At 41.9% G+C, this 17,436-nt stretch overlaps 1 protein-coding gene across 3 annotated transcripts; it reads left to right on the top strand.

Annotated features, from left to right (window-relative positions):
- Positions 1-83: 83 nt before the first annotated feature.
- On the top strand, positions 84-15,996 carry LOC112218247 (tripartite motif-containing protein 16). 3 transcript variants are annotated; one of them, XM_024378886.2, is made up of 7 exons: positions 84-2,276; positions 2,928-3,023; positions 3,132-3,365; positions 3,483-3,630; positions 3,820-3,879; positions 14,997-15,132; positions 15,274-15,996. In XM_024378886.2, exons 1-6 carry the CDS (start codon positions 1,695-1,697, stop codon positions 15,014-15,016), a joined length of 1,140 nt encoding a protein of 379 aa, XP_024234654.1. In that variant the 5' UTR covers positions 84-1,694; the 3' UTR covers positions 15,017-15,132; positions 15,274-15,996. The 3 variants fall into 3 exon arrangements, with proteins under 3 accessions (XP_024234654.1, XP_024234652.1, XP_024234653.1); XM_024378884.2 differs by lacking the exons at positions 14,997-15,132; positions 15,274-15,996 and adding an exon at positions 6,178-7,096; XM_024378885.2 differs by lacking the exons at positions 84-2,276; positions 14,997-15,132; positions 15,274-15,996 and adding exons at positions 2,332-2,637; positions 6,178-7,096.
- Positions 15,997-17,436: the final 1,440 nt, after the last annotated feature.

Genomic DNA, 17,436 nt, shown 5'->3' with positions numbered 1-17,436 from the left:
GGGGACAAAACTTACCGATACAGATATAGCTGCTGATATACTGTTTTACAGCAGGGAAATGAAAGTGTCATTTTCCACACTGAATTCTCCTAAATTGCCATTCAGAAGAGCAGTTGTCCAAGAAATATGCTGCTAATGTTGATTTCTTACATTGTGACATAATGAGAATGGCCGCAAACATTCAGATCAGCTTGAGATACCCATTCCCCATTTATTGACTTTTTTCCCCTTTTTTTTCCTAACATGCAAAATGTGTGAGTTGCTGCATGGAAGAGTTCAGTATTATTGTTTTCCATTGTTTCTCGGATATGCATTTTATTTTGTTGGGATGACTTGAGCTCGAGTACTAGGCTACATTGTAAATTACCCCTCGGTGAAGTGGCTAACTTAAGCATTCTAAGTGTTTATCTGTATCATGATTACGATAAATGTTACGCAACAACTTGAATGTTAAATTATATTATTTGGTTTGTTTAAAAATACTTGAAATATGACCCCCCCCAACAACACATTAAAAGCTGGAGGTTTTTTGTTAACTTTTAGAAGAGGCGGAGCATCAGACGGGTTGCCTCCCACAGTGGACCAATGTTCCAGCCATAGATATGGGATTTCTGAAACTAGCTGAGTGTTGTTCCGTAGCACATGCACAGAAGTTATGGGGTTTTAGCTATTGGGGAGACGTGTCCAGAACAGAATAAAACGTGCTCCCTTGCCACATTGAAAAGGGTTAGATTAATAGCCCCAAGTGATCATTCTGAGAAGACCATTATCTCTGGTTGTAATGAAAAGAAACTTCAGCACGCTGATGATCTTAATGCGACACAGATTAAGGATTTTACACCAATTTGACCCTTCATCAGAATTTATTTTCTGGTTGTGAGTCAATGTTGATTTCTTACATTGTGACAAGAATGACATGAGAATGGCCACAAGCCGTTCAGATCAGCTATTTATGGAATATCAGTTATTGATGGAATTATCGACCGATATAGCGTTAAAAATGCCGATATAGCAGTTATTGGTGGAATTATCGACCGATATAGCGTTAAAAATGCCGATATAGCAGTTATTGGTGGAATTATCGACCGATATAGCGTTAAAAATGCCGATATAGCAGTTACTGGTGGAATTATCGACCGATATAGCGTTAAAAATGCCGATATAGGCCGATTGTCTGTGATGCGATGTATTGGTCAGGTTCTAATTGAAACTTCTGACAGACCTCATATCATGGGGATTAAGAGACTTTGTATTTGAGCCGAACACTGCACCTTGCCATCAATAACCTGCAGTATACTGCGTTTACACTACACTATATGCACTGTATATATTTGTTAAGGCAGCATCCTTTCCTCTGCATATCCCCTCTGTAAATTGTATATCCTCACTAAATCATCTTCTACTCCAGAATGTTATGTTTACTGTAAGTATGTTGACTGTCTGTATTCTGTTAGTACACTGTCTATTGCTGGCAGCGCCTACTCACCAAGTCAATGAACTGTACTTGACGAATAGGGATTCTGATGCCCTCTGCTGGCCAGACACTGATTTTATGGATCACTCTCAGATCCAGGCCAAAAGCCAAGTTTCGAATTCAGTGGAAGCCACACCTACTGCTCAGAACAAACCATTAAACCGGGAAACAAGTACCTCTCTCTGACTCTGCTGCTCAGTCTGATAGGGTGTGTTTCACCATGGCAGAAGCTGTTTTTGATAAGGATTTGATTACCTGTTCAATCTGTCTGGATCCACTGAAGGATCCAGTGACTACTGCCTGTGGACACAGTTACTGTATGGGCTGCATTAAAGAAAGCTGGGATCAGGATGATGGGAAAGGTGTCTACAGCTGTCCCCAGTGCAGGCAGACCTTCACCCCAAGACCTGTTCTGGGGAAAAATACTCTACTGAACGAATTGGTGGAGAAACTGAAGATGACAGGACTCCAAGCTACTCCTCCTGCTTACTGTTATGCTGGACCTTTACATGTGGGGTGTGACATCTGCGCTGGGAGAAAACTCAAAGCTGTCAAGTCCTGTCTGCTGTGTCTTGCCTCTTACTGTGCGACTCACCTAAAACTTCACAATGACCTCAACCAAGGAAAAAAACACAAGTTGATTGATGCCACTAGACTACAGGAGAAGATTTGCACTCGCCATGACAAACTGCTGGAGGTTTACTGTCGTACCGATCAGCAATGTATCTGTCTGCTGTGTGTGATTGATGATCATAAAGGCCATGATATAGTCGCCGCTGCAGAAGAAAGGACTGAAAAACAGGTAAAGATGAGAACAGTCAAATCACACAATACATGTGTTCATCTCTTTTAGCCTGGCATCCAGACCAGCGAGTGAGAATATGCGTAAGAAGCAGAGTAGAGACATTATAACTCGCAAAAATAATTTGGACATAACCTGTTTTTAACATGCTTCATCTGGTAGGTCGATGTCCCTGGTTCCTCATACAAAACAGAATGATGAGGTTCAATTTGGAAAGGGATCATCCAATCAGTGCGACGCCCAACCCATTTGAGCGGACAATAGCTTTCAGACGGTTAAACTAGTGGTTGCACGCTTGATGAGTCAGATGTTTGAGAGCGAGATGCAGCTCAAATTTCAAGGGGGTGAGAGAGCCAGAGAGGTGTGGACACGAAAGGGTCTTGGCTTGTAGCGCTGAACATCATGGCGTGAATAGAAATGTGCTTCTGCCATTACTAGCATCATACATTTCACTGAATTACAGCATTATATACTAGACATTAGAAACAAAAAATAACATTATGCTGCTCTCAAGATTTGAAAATAACGGTTCCACTTCCGGGAACACGAGAGATCACTTTGGCCCGGTTCTGTTTCGATTCCTTGAAAAAGATCGGTCTTTTCAGGTTCCGTTCCTTGACTCGGTTATGCATATGATAATATTCTCTGCAGAAGCAGTTGGTGGGAAATAATCTGAAATCTCAGCAGAGAATCCAGGAGAGAGAGAAGGAGATGCAGGAGCTGAGACAGGCTGTGGACTCTCTGAAGGTGAGCGTGGGGAACATTTTAATTACACTCGCGGCAGTCTGGGGTCCCGATGAAAGCTAAGTGAATATAGGGTGGTTGAACTGGATCCCCTCTTCTGTGTCCTAACAGCGCTCTGCACAAGCTGAATTGTTTGACAGCGAGAGGACCTTGACTGAGCTCATCCACTCCGTTGAGAAAAGGCGCTCTGAGGTGAAGGAGCTGATCAGTGCCCAAGAGAAGGCTCAAGTGAGTCGAGCTAAAAGGCATCTGAAGCAACTGGAGCAAGAGGTCGCTGGACTGAGGAGGAGAGATGCTGAGCTAAAGTACCTGTCACAAACAGAAGATCATATCCATTTCCTCCAGGTGACATCTCTAACTTAAATGTCACTCACAAATGACTTTTCAATGACTAGGTCTAGAACTCTTTCACAAGTGAAATGTGCTGAAATAAAGTAACCGTAGCCTTTCTCAATGTCGTAGCATTTCCAGTCTCTCTGTGTCCCTCTTGGATCTGAGGGCACACCCAGCATCATTGTCACCTTTGAGCACGTGAAGAAATTTGTCACTGAACTGAAAGAGCGACTACAAGACATCTGCAAGGAGGAAATGGACAGAATATACGGGAAAGGTTGGTAGAAGGCATATTTCGAGCTCATAAGTGCTCTTGTATGTTTGCTATTGTGTCTTCTGTAGAGATGCATGCAGTATGATTTGTGGTGTTTGTACCGTTGATGGCTAGGTTAGCGTCGCTGAGTGACGTTGCCCTCCTGAAACTGGTTGCATACCTCCTAATGATGGTTGTGCCTGTGTCCTATAGTGACTAAAGTTCCAAACATTTGCCCTTCTGAGCCCAAGACCAGAGAGGAGTTCTTAGAATGTAAGTAAAGCACACGCGCACAATGCATGTTCACTCACTTTGTAAAAAAAGCAGGTAGCTGGAACCATTCTGAGTGGTCAGCTTCTGAGACCTCACTTGCTATATACTCATACACCACTGACTGCTATACAACACTGACTGCTATACAACACTGACTGTTAGGGATCTGACCCACCACAGGTGGTCCAATAAGAACCAAACAGATGCTTAAAATGTTTCTCTCCAACCAGACCTGGGCAGAAAATAGTTTTATTTTGTAGTTTATTTGAAGATAACCAACTTTACAAATACTTGAGGTAGTTGAATATGGTTTATATAGAGCATGCTGGGAAATATGATAATGATGAATGTGGATTTGGTTCAATTTGATGTGGATTGTATGAGTTTCAGGCCCTTGTATTAGGGTAAAACGAGGCCCATGCATGCATACATGCATGCATGCATGCATGCATGCATGCATGACAATGACCCAACACACCTCCAGGCTGTGTAAGGGCTATTTGATCAAGGAGAGTACTAGAGTGCTGCATCAGATGACCTGGCCTCCACAATCACCTGACCTCAACCCAATTGAGATGGTTTGGGATGAGTTGGACTGCAGAGTGAAGGAAAAGCAGCCAACAAGTGCTCAGCATATGTTGGAACTCCTTCAAGACTGTTGGAAAATCATTCCTCATGAAGCTGGTTGAGAGAATGCCAAGAGTGTGCAAAGCTGTCATCAAGGCAAAGGGTGGCTATTTGATTTAACACCTTTTTGGTTAAAAAATAAAGAAACCCCTGAATGAGTAGGTGTGTCAACTTTTGACTGGTACTGTGTGTGTATACACTGACCAAAAATATAAACGTAACATGTAAAGTGTTGGTCCCATGTTTCATGAGCTGAAATATTAGATACCAGAAATGTTCCATACGCACAAAAAAGCTTTCTAAAATGTGCACAAATCTGTTTACGTCCCTCTTGGTGAGATGTCCCAACTTTTGAGGGAGTGCAATTGGCATGCTGAATGCAGGAATGTCCACCAGCGCTGTTACCAGAATTTTTTAAAATGTTAATTTCTTTGCCATAAGTCTGCCTCCAAAATCGCTTTCTTAAAGAATTTTCCAGTACGTCCAACCGTCCTCACAACTGCAGACCACGTGGGTGAGCAGTTTGCTGATGTCAACATTGTGAACAGAGTGCCCCATGGTGGGGTTATGGTATGGGCAGGCATAAGCTACGGACAACGAACACAATTGCATTTGATCGACTGCAATTTTAATGCACAGAGATACCATGATGAGATCCTGAGGCCCGTTGACCTGCAATTCATTCACTGTCATCACCTCATGTTTCAGCATGATAATGCACGGCCCCATGTCGCAAGGATCTGTACTCAATTCCTGGGAGCTGAAAATGTCCCAGTTCTTCCATGGCCTGCACACTCACCAGACATGTCACCCATTGAGCATGTTTGGGATGCTATGGATCAACGTGTACGACGGCGTGTTCCATTTTCCGCCAATATCCAGCAACTTCACAGAGCCATTTGAAGAGGAGTGAGACAACATTCCACAATCAACAGTATGATCAACTCTATGCGAAGGAGATGTCATGCTGCATGAGGCAAATGGTGGTCACACCAGTTACCGACGGGTATTCTGATCCACACCTACCTTTTTGTTGTAAAGGTACAGTATCTGTGACCAACAGATGCACGTCTTGGAATAGTATAGTAGATTGTGTGTGTGCTCTACTCATTCTATTTCCATCTTCAACATGCAGTTCCAGATGCAGACATGCCATTAGTTGAAGGCAGCTAATTCAATAGTTTCAGAAAAGTAGTAACTTCCTGAGATCTGTATTCAAATAGTTTGAAAAAGTAGTTGCTTTCTCCGATCTTTATTCAAATACCTGTAGTCACCTCCAAAGTCACTGTTTTTGTTCCCCCCTTTCAACAAAGCATAGTTAAAACTAGAGTTCAGAAAGAAAAACATTTCTACATTGTTAACATTTATTAAGCAATGAATAGAAGGCGAAAACCAAATGGTAGCATGAATATGTTATTCAAACACTAAGCCCACTCAGAGTTGTGGCTGCACTTATCAACTTGACTAGGTCATCTCTTCTCCTGTATGCCCATGTCCCGCTCTTTTTGAGAAAATAAAACTCCCCTAACACCCAAGGGAAGAGCGCCAAGAAGGTGATTGGCCAACATATGGGAGCAGAGATTGGTTGACTGGCTTGTCAATAAAATACCCTTAAATTCACAGAGTCTTTAAATAAATAAATAAAATGTACACTATTTTTCCTCTTCGTAGACTGCTGCCCGCTGACATTGGATCCCAACACAGCAAATCAACTCCTGTGTCTGTCTGAGGGGAACAGAAAGGTGACCAGGAGTCATAAGATCCAGACCTATCCCAACCATGAACATAGATTTAGCCACTGGAAACAGGTGTTGTGTAAAGAGGGTGTCTGGAGTGTGTCTGAACCCTGCTACTGGGAGGTAGAGTGGACCGGGGTGGAGGTTGATGTAGCCGTCTCATATAAAGGGATCAGCAGGAGAGGAAGTGGTCATGAGTGTTGGTTTGGTGCTAATGACCAGTCCTGGAGGTTGTACTGCTCTGCATCTAGATGCTGTTTCTACCATAATGGTAGAGAGACCCCTATCCCTGCCATCCGCTCAGACTCCAGAGTCGGAGTGTACCTGGACCACAGGGCAGGAACTCTGTCCTTTTACAGCGTGACTGTCTCAGACACCATGACCCTCCTCCACGGAGTCAAGACCACGTTCACTCGGCCCCTCTACCCTGGGTTTGGGGTTGGTTCATCTGTGAGGATACTGACACCATTTTTGAGTAGTAACTGACTTTATGTACGGTGTAAAATATGAACGTAGATTACAGTACTTCCCTATGGAACGACTGTGCAAATAGAAAAGTATCAGGAACACATTGTAAAGTGGGATGGTTATTTGTGTACTTTTTGGAAACTTTGAAAAAGCCGTGTTGATTGTCATCAATCATACTCCCTGTGTGTACAGCGAACAATAAGTTCAGCTGCTGTTCAACATATTCAATGCCAACCAAAAGACAATGTGTTTAGACTTTGCGATGTAAGTAGGTTAGTATACCGGTCACTTTGTACTTTTCTAGCCATAACTCTGCCTTACCATATAGTAATGTATGTATACCAGGCACTACTCTATATTAGTTCATTAAAAGTGAGTGATTTGTTGGGAGTTGTCTGTCTCTATTCTGTCCAGTGACATCACTTCTGCCCTCTTCTCGCCAGACCTGGTACCTTATACAGTGCCTTGCGAAAGTATTCGGCCCCCTTGAACTTTGCGACCTTTTGCCACATTTCAGGTTTCAAACATAAAGATATAAAACTGTATTTTTTTGTGAAGAATCAACACCAAGTGGGACACAATCATGCAATGACTAGATTGATAGCCATTTAAATTCAATGTTACATGTGGTCAAAGGAATTCTCAAATTTGACAGACTGATGAAGAGAGGTTCTCATATTGTAACTGTAAGATATCCACCAGAACACCAGAGTATTTATGGCCATGAATGTGAAGAAGAAATGCTCCAGATTCCCTTAATGCAGTGTGTTTGGGTAGAAGTTACCTGAAGTTGGACAGGCTATATTTTATTGGCTATAGAAATGAATCACCTTAATGCAGTGTGTTTGGGTAGAAGTTACCTGAAGTTGGACAGGCTATATTTTATTGGCTATAGAAATGAATCACCTTAATGCAGTGTGTTTGGGTAGAAGTTACCTGAAGTTGGACAGGCTATATTTTATTGGCTATAGAAATGAATCACCTTAATGCAGTGTGTTTGGGTAGAAGTTACCTGAAGTTGGACAGGCTATATTTTATTGGCTATAGAAATGAATCACCTTAATGCAGACAGACCCCCTATCAACATCAGCAACGGTCGTCAAAATGGATCAAAAAGGTCCAAAATACAGTTCTGATAATTGTAACAGCTGCATAATGGAGTAAGATACTTAACCATTTTTAATGAGAAAAAAAAAATCTGTCAAATATGGACTGTATTATAGCAAATAATTCTATGAGAGACAGAAAATCAGTAGAATTCAGACATTGGTGGGACTGAATGTCAAATATCGAAAATACATGCCAACATTTTTAAACCACATATGGCCCTTTTATACGTTCTGTCATATTGATAGAATAATAAAGTTTGAAAATAACTCATTTGCATATACATATGGGCATAATTTAATAAATTAGCATGAAATGACTCTCTATCCAACCAGCTCTTTTTCAGGTACCCCCCCATAATCTCCCATCAACTTTCACCATGGGATAATTTGAGTGGTAATGCGAAGGCAACCGAGTATAGACGGTCAACCCCCATATCACACACTCACAAATGGTAAATATACAATGTCTTCAGAATGTATTCACACGCCTCGACCTTTTCCACAGTTTGTTGTGTAACAGACTGAATTTTAAAATGATGACATTTATATTTTGTGTCACTGATCTACCCACAATTCCCCTTAATGTGTGGAATTATGTTTGAAAAAATGTAGAAAGAAAAAAAAAGAATCGCCTTAATGAGTATTCAACACTTTTGTTATGGCAAGTCTAAATAAGTTCAGGAATATAAATGTGCATAACAAGTCACATATGTTGCATGGGCTTATTCTGTATGAAATAATAATGTTTAACTGCCCAATCTACCCCACACATACAATTATCCCTCAGTTGAGCAGTGAATTTCAAGCACAGATTCAACCACAAAGACCAGGGAGGTTTTCCAATGGTTCGCAAAGAAGGGCACCTATTGGTAGATAAAAAAAAAAAAAAAAGAATAACCCTTTGAGTATGGTGAAGTTATTAACTACACTTTGGATTACACGCAATCACTACAAAGATATACAGGTGTCCATCCTAACTCAGTTGCCGGAGAGGAAGGAAACCGCTCAGGAATTTCACCAGTTTAATGGCTGTGACAGGAGATAACTGAGGATGGATCAAAAATATTGTAGTTATTGAAGGGGTTAAACCAAGGCCTCATACCTTTTAAAGGGTTAATAAATTGTGTTATGATGAACTGTAAGGTCTCCTCTCAGAAGACCTCTGTGTGTGTGTTAAAACCTGACTTGAGTGATATGCCCTGCAGACACTATCAGATGGCGGAAACCGCCTAAGCTCATACTCCTCCTGTCTGGGTCCCACCGTGACTGTCTGACGTTCTGAGAATCCGATTGGTTTTTTGAGAACACAAGGCCACCGCAGGCCTGATGGCAACCGCCACTTGGCAGAAGATGCTTAGACTTCTCTGTTGTGAAATGTCACCTTGTTATGAACCTATAACTATATAAGTTGCAGGAGGTCTTAGACGCCTCGCAGAACCTGGGGAGAGCTATCATATACCGTACTCTACCAACTTCTGCCATACAATTGTACTACTAAAGGAGAATCCTAATAGTCAAACAAGGAGTCTGTGTTTCCTTTCTACTACCAATATATACGTTTGATAATTGTATAGACCTGATTGTCTTTTGAAGAAATTGATCAACATTACTCCACAATACTAGCATAAATGACAAGAGTGAAAAGAAGGAAGCCTGTACAGAATAACAAATATTCCAAAATGTGCATCATGTTTGCAATAAGGCACTAAAGTAATACTGCAAAAAATGTGTCAAAGAAAATAACTTTTTGTCCTGAATACAAAGCGTATGGGCGGCAGGTAGCCTAGTGGTTTATAGCATTGGGCCAGTAACTGAAAGGTCGCTGAATCTAATTACCAGCCGGCAAGGTGACAAAAACTCCCATTTTGCCCATAAGCAAGGTAGTTAACCCCCAACAACAACTACTCCTTGGGCGCCATGGACGTTGATTAAGGCAGCCCCCCCGCACCTCTCTGATTCAGAGGGGTTGGGTTAAATGCAGAAGACACATTTCGGTTGAATGCATACAGTTGTGCAACTGACTAGGTATCCTAATGTTTGTTGCAATTCAAAAACTGAGTACCATTCTTCATATTTTCAAGCATGTTGGTGGATACATCATGTTATGGATATGCTAATCATCAGTAAGGACTAGGGAGTTTTTTTTTGATAAAAATAAACAGAATAGAGTAAAGCACATGCAGAATCCTGGAGGAAAACCTGGTTCAGTTGGCTTTCCAACAGACACTGGGGAGACAAATTCACAATTACACAATGACAAATATACATAGGCTATAGACTCAAATCTCGGTTTATGATAACTGATTAAACTTTGCCTAATTAGAATCTTAGCTAGATGCAGGTAGCTTATAGCCCCTGATAGGCCTACATCTAATTTCAGATAGCCTACAGTAGCCTAGGCAAGATGTAGGCAAGATGTAAACTGAACGATTTAGCAGTTTGCTTAGTTTAAATTGACAGAATAATTTATTAACATGAATAGTGAAGACGTAAGAAGTACTTGTGTTTCCCTGTAACATGGTATTAGTCATAATACCCATAAAACCTAGCGGTATAACAGGGAAATGGTTCCAATAATTTTTCCACCATTACATTTTTCCCAGAGGGGATTTTAGAAACACTTAAAATAAGGGCTGTGTTTGGTGTAGGCTTAACCCTGGCGTGAGCTTTTGATAACCGTGTAAATCTCTCTCTGACATTGTTGGAAATCAGGCCTACTACTGTTGTGTCATCTGCAAACTTGATGATTGAGTTGGAGGCGTGCATGGCCACACAGTCATGGGTGAACAGGGAGTGCAGGAGGGGGCTGAGCACGCACCCTTGTGGGGCCCCTATGTTGAGGGTCAGCAAAGTGGAAGTGTTGTGTCCTTCCTTCACCACCTGGGGGCAGCCTGTCAGAAAGTCCAGGACCCAGTTGCACAGGGCAGCATTCTTACATAGGTATTCCTCTTGTCCAGATGGGATAGGGCAGTGTGCAGTGTGATGGCGATTGCATCGTCTGTGGATCTATTGGGGCGGTAAGCAAATTGAAGAGGTTCTAGGGCAGGGGTGGACAATTCCAGTCCTCGAGGGCCTGATTGGTCTCATAGTTTTGCCCCAGCTAACACACCTGACTCGAATAATCACCTAATCATAATCTTCAGTTTAGAACGCAATTTGATGAATCAGCTGTGTTTGCTCAGGATGGAATAAAAGTGTGACACCAATCATGCCCTCGAGGACTGGAGTTGTCCACCCCTGGTCTAGGTTGTCAGGTAAGGTAAAGGTGATATGATCCTTAACTTGCCTCTCAAAGCACTTCATAATGACAGTGAGTGCTATGTGGCGATAGTCATTTAATTCAGTTACATTTGCTTTCTTGGGTCCAGGAACAATGGTGGACATCTTGAAGCAAGTGCGGACAGCAGACTGGAATAGGGAGTGTGACAATAATGCTAGTACCAACTCGAACCCAGGCGCACAGAAACATAGCAGGCAGAGGTAAGGGTAAATCCATAACTTTACTTAGTCATAACAAAGCAACCGCACAAGGGCACACTAAGAAAAGACCTAAGCAAGGATCCAGGCCAACAGAGGAACCTAAATACAAGGCAACCAGGTGAATTCAATAACCATTAATCAGGGTAACCTGGAAACTAGAAGACAGGGTAATGGTGCCCTCCAGTAGAAACCTGAAGAAACAATAGTCAAAAAACACTGACCCTGTGACAGGGAGAGATTTAATATGTCCGTAAACACTACAGCCAGCTGGTGTGCGCATTCTCTGAGGATGCGACTTTGGATGCCGTCTGTGCCGACAGCCTTGCGAGGGTTAACACGTTTAAATGCTTACTCACCTCGGCCACGGAGAACGAGAGCCCACAGTCCTTGATAGCGGGCTGTGTCGGTGGCACTGTTATCCTCAAAGCGGGCGAAGAAGGTGTTTAGCTTGTTTGGAAGTTAGATGTCTGTGGTTTTCCCTTTGTAGTCTGTGATTGTCTGTAGATCCTGCCACATACGTCTTGTGTTTGAACCATTGAATTGCGACTCCACTTTGTCTCTGTACTGATGTTTTGCCTGTTCGATTGCCTTACGGAGGGAATAACTACACTGTTTGTGTTCGGCCATATTCCCAGTCACCTTGCCATGGTTAAATGCGATGGTTCACACTTTCAGTTTTGCACGAATGCTGCCATCTATCCACGGTTTCTGGTTTTGGTAGGTTTTAATAGTCACAGTGGGAACACCATCTCCTATACACTTCCTGATGAACTCAGTCATCGATGTTATTCTCAGAGACTACCTGGAACATATCCCAGTCCGTGTGATCAAAACAATCTTGAAGTATGGATTCCAATTGGTCAGACCAGCATTGAATAGACCTTAGCACGGGCACTTCCTGTTTGAGTTTCTGCCTATTGGAAGGGAGGAGAAAAATGGAGTCATGCTCAGATTTGCCAAAGGGAGGGCCTATGCATTTACAAAAGTTGAGTAGCAGTTGTCCAATGTTTTACCAGGGCAAGTACTACAGTCAATGTGTTGGTAGAACTTCAGTAGTATTTTCCTCAAATTTACTTTGTTTCAATCCCCAGCTACAATAAATGCAGCCTCAGGATATGTGGTTTCCAGTTTGCATAAAGGCCAGTGTAGCTCTTTGAGGGCCGTCGTGTTATCGGCTTGAGGGGGAAAATACACGGCTGTGACTATGACCGAAGAGAATTCTCTTGGGAGGTAATACGGTCGGCATTTGTTTGAGGTATTCTCGGTCGGTGAAGAAAAGGACTTGAGTTTCTGTATGTTATCACAATCACACCATGAGTAGTTAATCTTGATTCTAGCCATCCCGGATCAGGGATCGTGAATACAGCCTCAAGCTCATTACCATAACGCAACGTTAACTATTCATGAAAATCGCAAATGAAATTAAATAAATATGCTAGCTCTCAAGGTTAGCCTTTTGTTAACAACACTGTCATCTCAGATTTTCAAAATATGCTTTTCAACCATAGCAAAACAAGCATTTGTGTAAGATTATTGATAGCTAGCGTAGCATTTAGCGTAGCATTCAGCATGCAACATTTTCACAAAAACAAGAAAAGCATTCAAATAAAATCATTTACCTTTGAAGAACTTCAGATGTTTTCAAGGAGGAGACTCTCAGTTAGATAGCAAATGTTCAGTTTTTCCAAAAAGATTATTTGTTTAGGACAATTCGCTCCGTTTTGTTCATCACGTTTAGCTACGAAAAAAACCTGTATCCAGGAGTGTAATTATCCCCGCAGCTCATTAGCATAACACAACGTTAACTATTCATGAAAATCGCAAATGAAATGAAATTGATATGCTAGCTCTCAAGCTTAGCCTTTTGTTAACAACACTGTCATCTCAGATTTTCAAAATATGCTTTTCAACCATAGCAAAACAAGCATTTGTGTAACAGTATTGATAGCTAGCATAGCATTTAGCATTAGCATTGAGCGGGCAACATTTTCACAAAAACAAGAAAAGCATTCAAATAAAATCATTTACCTTTGAAGAACTTGAAGCACCAATTTAGACAAAGGACACCGGGCGGACACCTGGTAAATGTAGTCTCTTATGGCCAATCTTCCAATGATATGCCTACAAATACGTCACAATGCTGCAGACACCTTGGGCAAACGGCAGAAAGCATAGGCTCGTTCAGGGCACATTCACAGCCATATAAGGAGACAATGGAAAACAGAGCCTCAAAAATTCTGCTCATTTCCTGTTTGAAGTTTCATCTTGGTTTCGCCTGTAGCATCAGTTCTGTGGCACTCACAGATAATATCTTTGCAGTTTTGGAAACGTCAGAGTGTTTTCTTTCCAAAGCTGTCAATTATATGCATAGTCGAGCATCTTTTCGTGACAAAATATCTTGTTTAAAATGGGAATGTTTTTTTATCCATAAATTAAAAGAGCGCCCCCTATATCCAAGAAGTGAATCATGAAACATACACCCCTGGCTTTCTTCTTCCTGGAGAGTTCTTTATTCCTGTCTGTGCGATGTACTGAGAACCCAGATGTCTGTATGGACGGGGACAGTATATCCCGAGAGAGCCATGTTTAAGGGAAACAGAGTATGTTGCAATCCCCGATGTCTCTCTAGAAGGAGATCCTCGCCCAGAGCTTGTCTACTTTATTATCCAGACTGAACATTAGCGAGTAATATACTCAGAAGTGGTGGATGGTTTGCACGCCTCCTGAGTAGGAATAGGAGTCCACTCCGAATACCTCTTCTCCACCAGCAGTGTTTTGGAGCAGCCTCTGGAATAAGTTAAATTGCTCTGAGTGGTACGAACAAAGGATCCAGCTCGGGAAAGTCGTATTCCTGGATGTAATGCTGGTGAGTCACCGCCGCTCTGAATACCAAAAGTTATTTCCGGCTGTATGTAACAACACAACTTCTTCAGGAGGTTAATAGTGTAAGAAAAAACACACAAAAAACGAATAACTGCAAATTTGCAGCATATCTGTCGGCACCATCTTACATGGACATGGCTTGTGTATTCAAGTACAGCTGATGCCGCTTTTTTCTTTTTGTGGTCGCATTTTTGGAAAAAGATACTCTCATTTGAGCAGTGATGTTGTTAGTTTCTGGAATAATATCAGGACCAATTTGAAAGCACATGAGCATTGTACTGAGCATTTACCAAACACGGAGAGTTTGAGCCACCTTGCGGAAAGATTGAAAACAGGCACAACCATTGACGCAATCAACCGATCTGGCAGCGAGCTGGATCGCATCCTGACAAAGCCCCTGGGAAGAAGTGCAGGCTTGATAGCTCTGTGTGTTTTCTACTTCAAATGTACTAGAAGGCTGGGGTTCAAACCCTTTTTTTATTTCCTGAAGTTGTTTTCACCTTTCAGCTCGTAAGTGAGTGAGTGAGTGAGAGAGAGAGAGAGACTGAACTGAGTAATCTATCCACAAAGTAGATGGATGGAGGACTTACAGCTAGATAGGGAGGCGCTTACCCGCATTGCCATGATGACCCAGTACCATTACCCAGTGAAATTACCTCCAGGCTGCAAAATAAGTACAGTTAGTTTCTTCTCACAGTCTGGTATAAAACATTTCTTATTGTTCATAATCATATTTTCCAATTGATCTGATCTCTCCCCTTCTCCATTTTGTCCCTGCCTCTTTCTCCCTCCTTCCCTTCCTCTCTCTATGCAGATTGTCCAAATGCAGGATGATGTCAGTACGGACACATTTGTCCAGGACCTCTCCATGACCCTGCAGCCTGTGAAGGTGGCCCTCACACTGCCTTCCTAGAGTTCAGCTGACCTGCTGCCTCTGCTCACTGACCAGGGTGAGTACTCATTCATCCCACCTCATCCTGTCTTTGAATGCTTGTCTCCTTCCTCCACCTTTAGGACCAATACATCTTCAAACTTTTGGAGTAAAGTAATACATTTTTTTAATTGATTATCTGATCCATCTTCTCCGACAGGTGTGCATTTATCTCTCTTTGTATTTTACAAGGACTTTCCCCGTCCCTCTTTATCTATCTCCTTCCCTCAGTCTCTCTCAACCTTCCCCTTTCTCCCTCTCTCTCTCTTCTCTCTTGCTCTTTCCCTCCTCCCATCTTTCTCTCACTCACACACACACTGCACTGGCCCAGTATCTTCTACGACCTCTTTCACAGACTCCTGCAGTCCTAGCATGGATGTGGATCCCAACACAGCATGTGCAACCCTCTCTCTGTCCAGCGTTTAAGTATTGAAAAGGTGTGGGGCTACGAAGAAAAATAGAACATTGCAATTTGAAGTCACATATGGCATAGAATGTTCCAGGGGATGAAGGATGATGGGTAGTGTGGTTGTGAGACATGTATGGTTGCGGTGGGAACATGCGGGTCTGAGAAGGTGTGATGTCATTTTGTTGAAATTTGTGTGTCTGTTTATTGTCTTTTGTTTATGTTGGGTTGTTATTGTTTGAGTAATAAATCAAATAAAATCATATAAAAAAAGAAACAAGGAGATAACATGGAGTGACAAGGTTCACCTACTATCACCAGGATCTGTGCAAAGTGGCTCTGTCTGAAACCAGCTACTGGGAGGTAGAGTGGAATGGGGGCGTGTTGATGTGGCTGTCTCGTACCAAAATCACTACCCCACGCTCGCAGGTTAGTGTTTTCTGTCATGAATCTTGTTCTGGAGGTAGCTTTGCAGAGTTAAAGAAGGATTTTTAAGCCTTGATACAATTGAGACATAGATTGTGTATGTGTGCTATTCAGAGGGTGAATGGGCAAGATAAGTGCCTTTGAACGTGGTAGTAGGTGCCAGATGCCCTAGTTTGTGTCAGGAACTACAACGCTGCTGGGTTTTTCACGCTCAACAGTTTCCTGTGTGTTTCAAGCATGGTCCACCACCCAAGGAACATACTGTCAACTTGACACAACTTTGGGAAGCATTGGTGTCAACATGGGCCAGCATCCCTGTGGAACACTTGTCACCTTGTAGAGTCCATGCCCTGACGAATTGAGGGTGTTCTGAGGGGACAGGGTGCAAGACTGCAAAGCTGTCATCAAGGCAAAGGGTGGCTACTTTGAAGAATCTCATACAAAACATATTCTGATTTGTTTAACACTTTTTTGATTACTACATGATTCCATGTGTTATTTCATAGTTTTGATGTCTTCACTATTATTCTACAATGTAGAAAATAGTAAAAATAAAGAAAAACGTTTGAATTAGTAGGTGTCTAAAACAACTTATAAATGCCTCATGAGCTTAGTTCAACTGTCACACTCCGGGAGAACCCAATATATAACCGTGTTTTCCCCCAATGTTTGTAAACATTGTAAATGTAAACAAACACTGTATAGCCGCATAACATGGTTAAAACAACCATCATGGATGGTCAGTCCATAGCTCTGTCTATTCATCTGAGAGTGGTTCCATTTCTCCAGGCCCATCCCTCAGTTTTTTTTTACCAAAACAGAGACGGGGTGACCGTTTTATTATTGTTTAGTCTGTGGATCTGCCCTTTAAACAGCTGCATATAAATCAACATGTCAAAGTGTCACCAACTAAAGGTCAACAATAGGCTTATAGCAAATGCAGCAAATGGAATTCATGATAGATGATAGACATGATAGACTTTGGTTTTTAATGTAAAGATATAATTTAATCATATCATTATATGTAGTAGAAGGCGATGGGTTAGAAGAAGCTTACATAACCAACCCATAAAGTAAAATTTAGCATCCATACAGTGGGGCAAAAAAGTATTTAGTCAGCCACCAATTGTGCAAGTTCTCCCACTTAAAAAGATGAGAGGCCTGTAATTTTCATCATAGGTACACTTCAACTATGACAGACAAAATGAGAGAGAAAAAAATCCAGAAAATCACATTGTAGGATTTTTAATGAATTTATTTGCAAAATATGATGGAAAATAAGTATTTGGTCACCTACAAACAAGCAAGATTTCTGGCTCTCACAGACCTGTAACTTCTTCTTTAAGAGGCTTCTCTGTCCTCCACTCGTTACCTGTATTAATGGCACCTGTTTCAACTTGTTATCAGTATAAAAGACACCTGTCCACAACCTCAAACAGTCACACTCCAAACTCCACGATGGCCAAGACCAAAGAGCTGTCAAAGGACACC

Source organism: Oncorhynchus tshawytscha, linkage group LG19 (genome assembly GCF_018296145.1).
Source record: "Oncorhynchus tshawytscha isolate Ot180627B linkage group LG19, Otsh_v2.0, whole genome shotgun sequence".
Classification (NCBI taxonomy): Eukaryota; Metazoa; Chordata; class Actinopteri; order Salmoniformes; family Salmonidae; genus Oncorhynchus; species Oncorhynchus tshawytscha.
The sequence above is the reverse complement of the archived record's forward strand: the minus strand, read 5'-3'. Positions and strand labels throughout refer to the sequence as shown.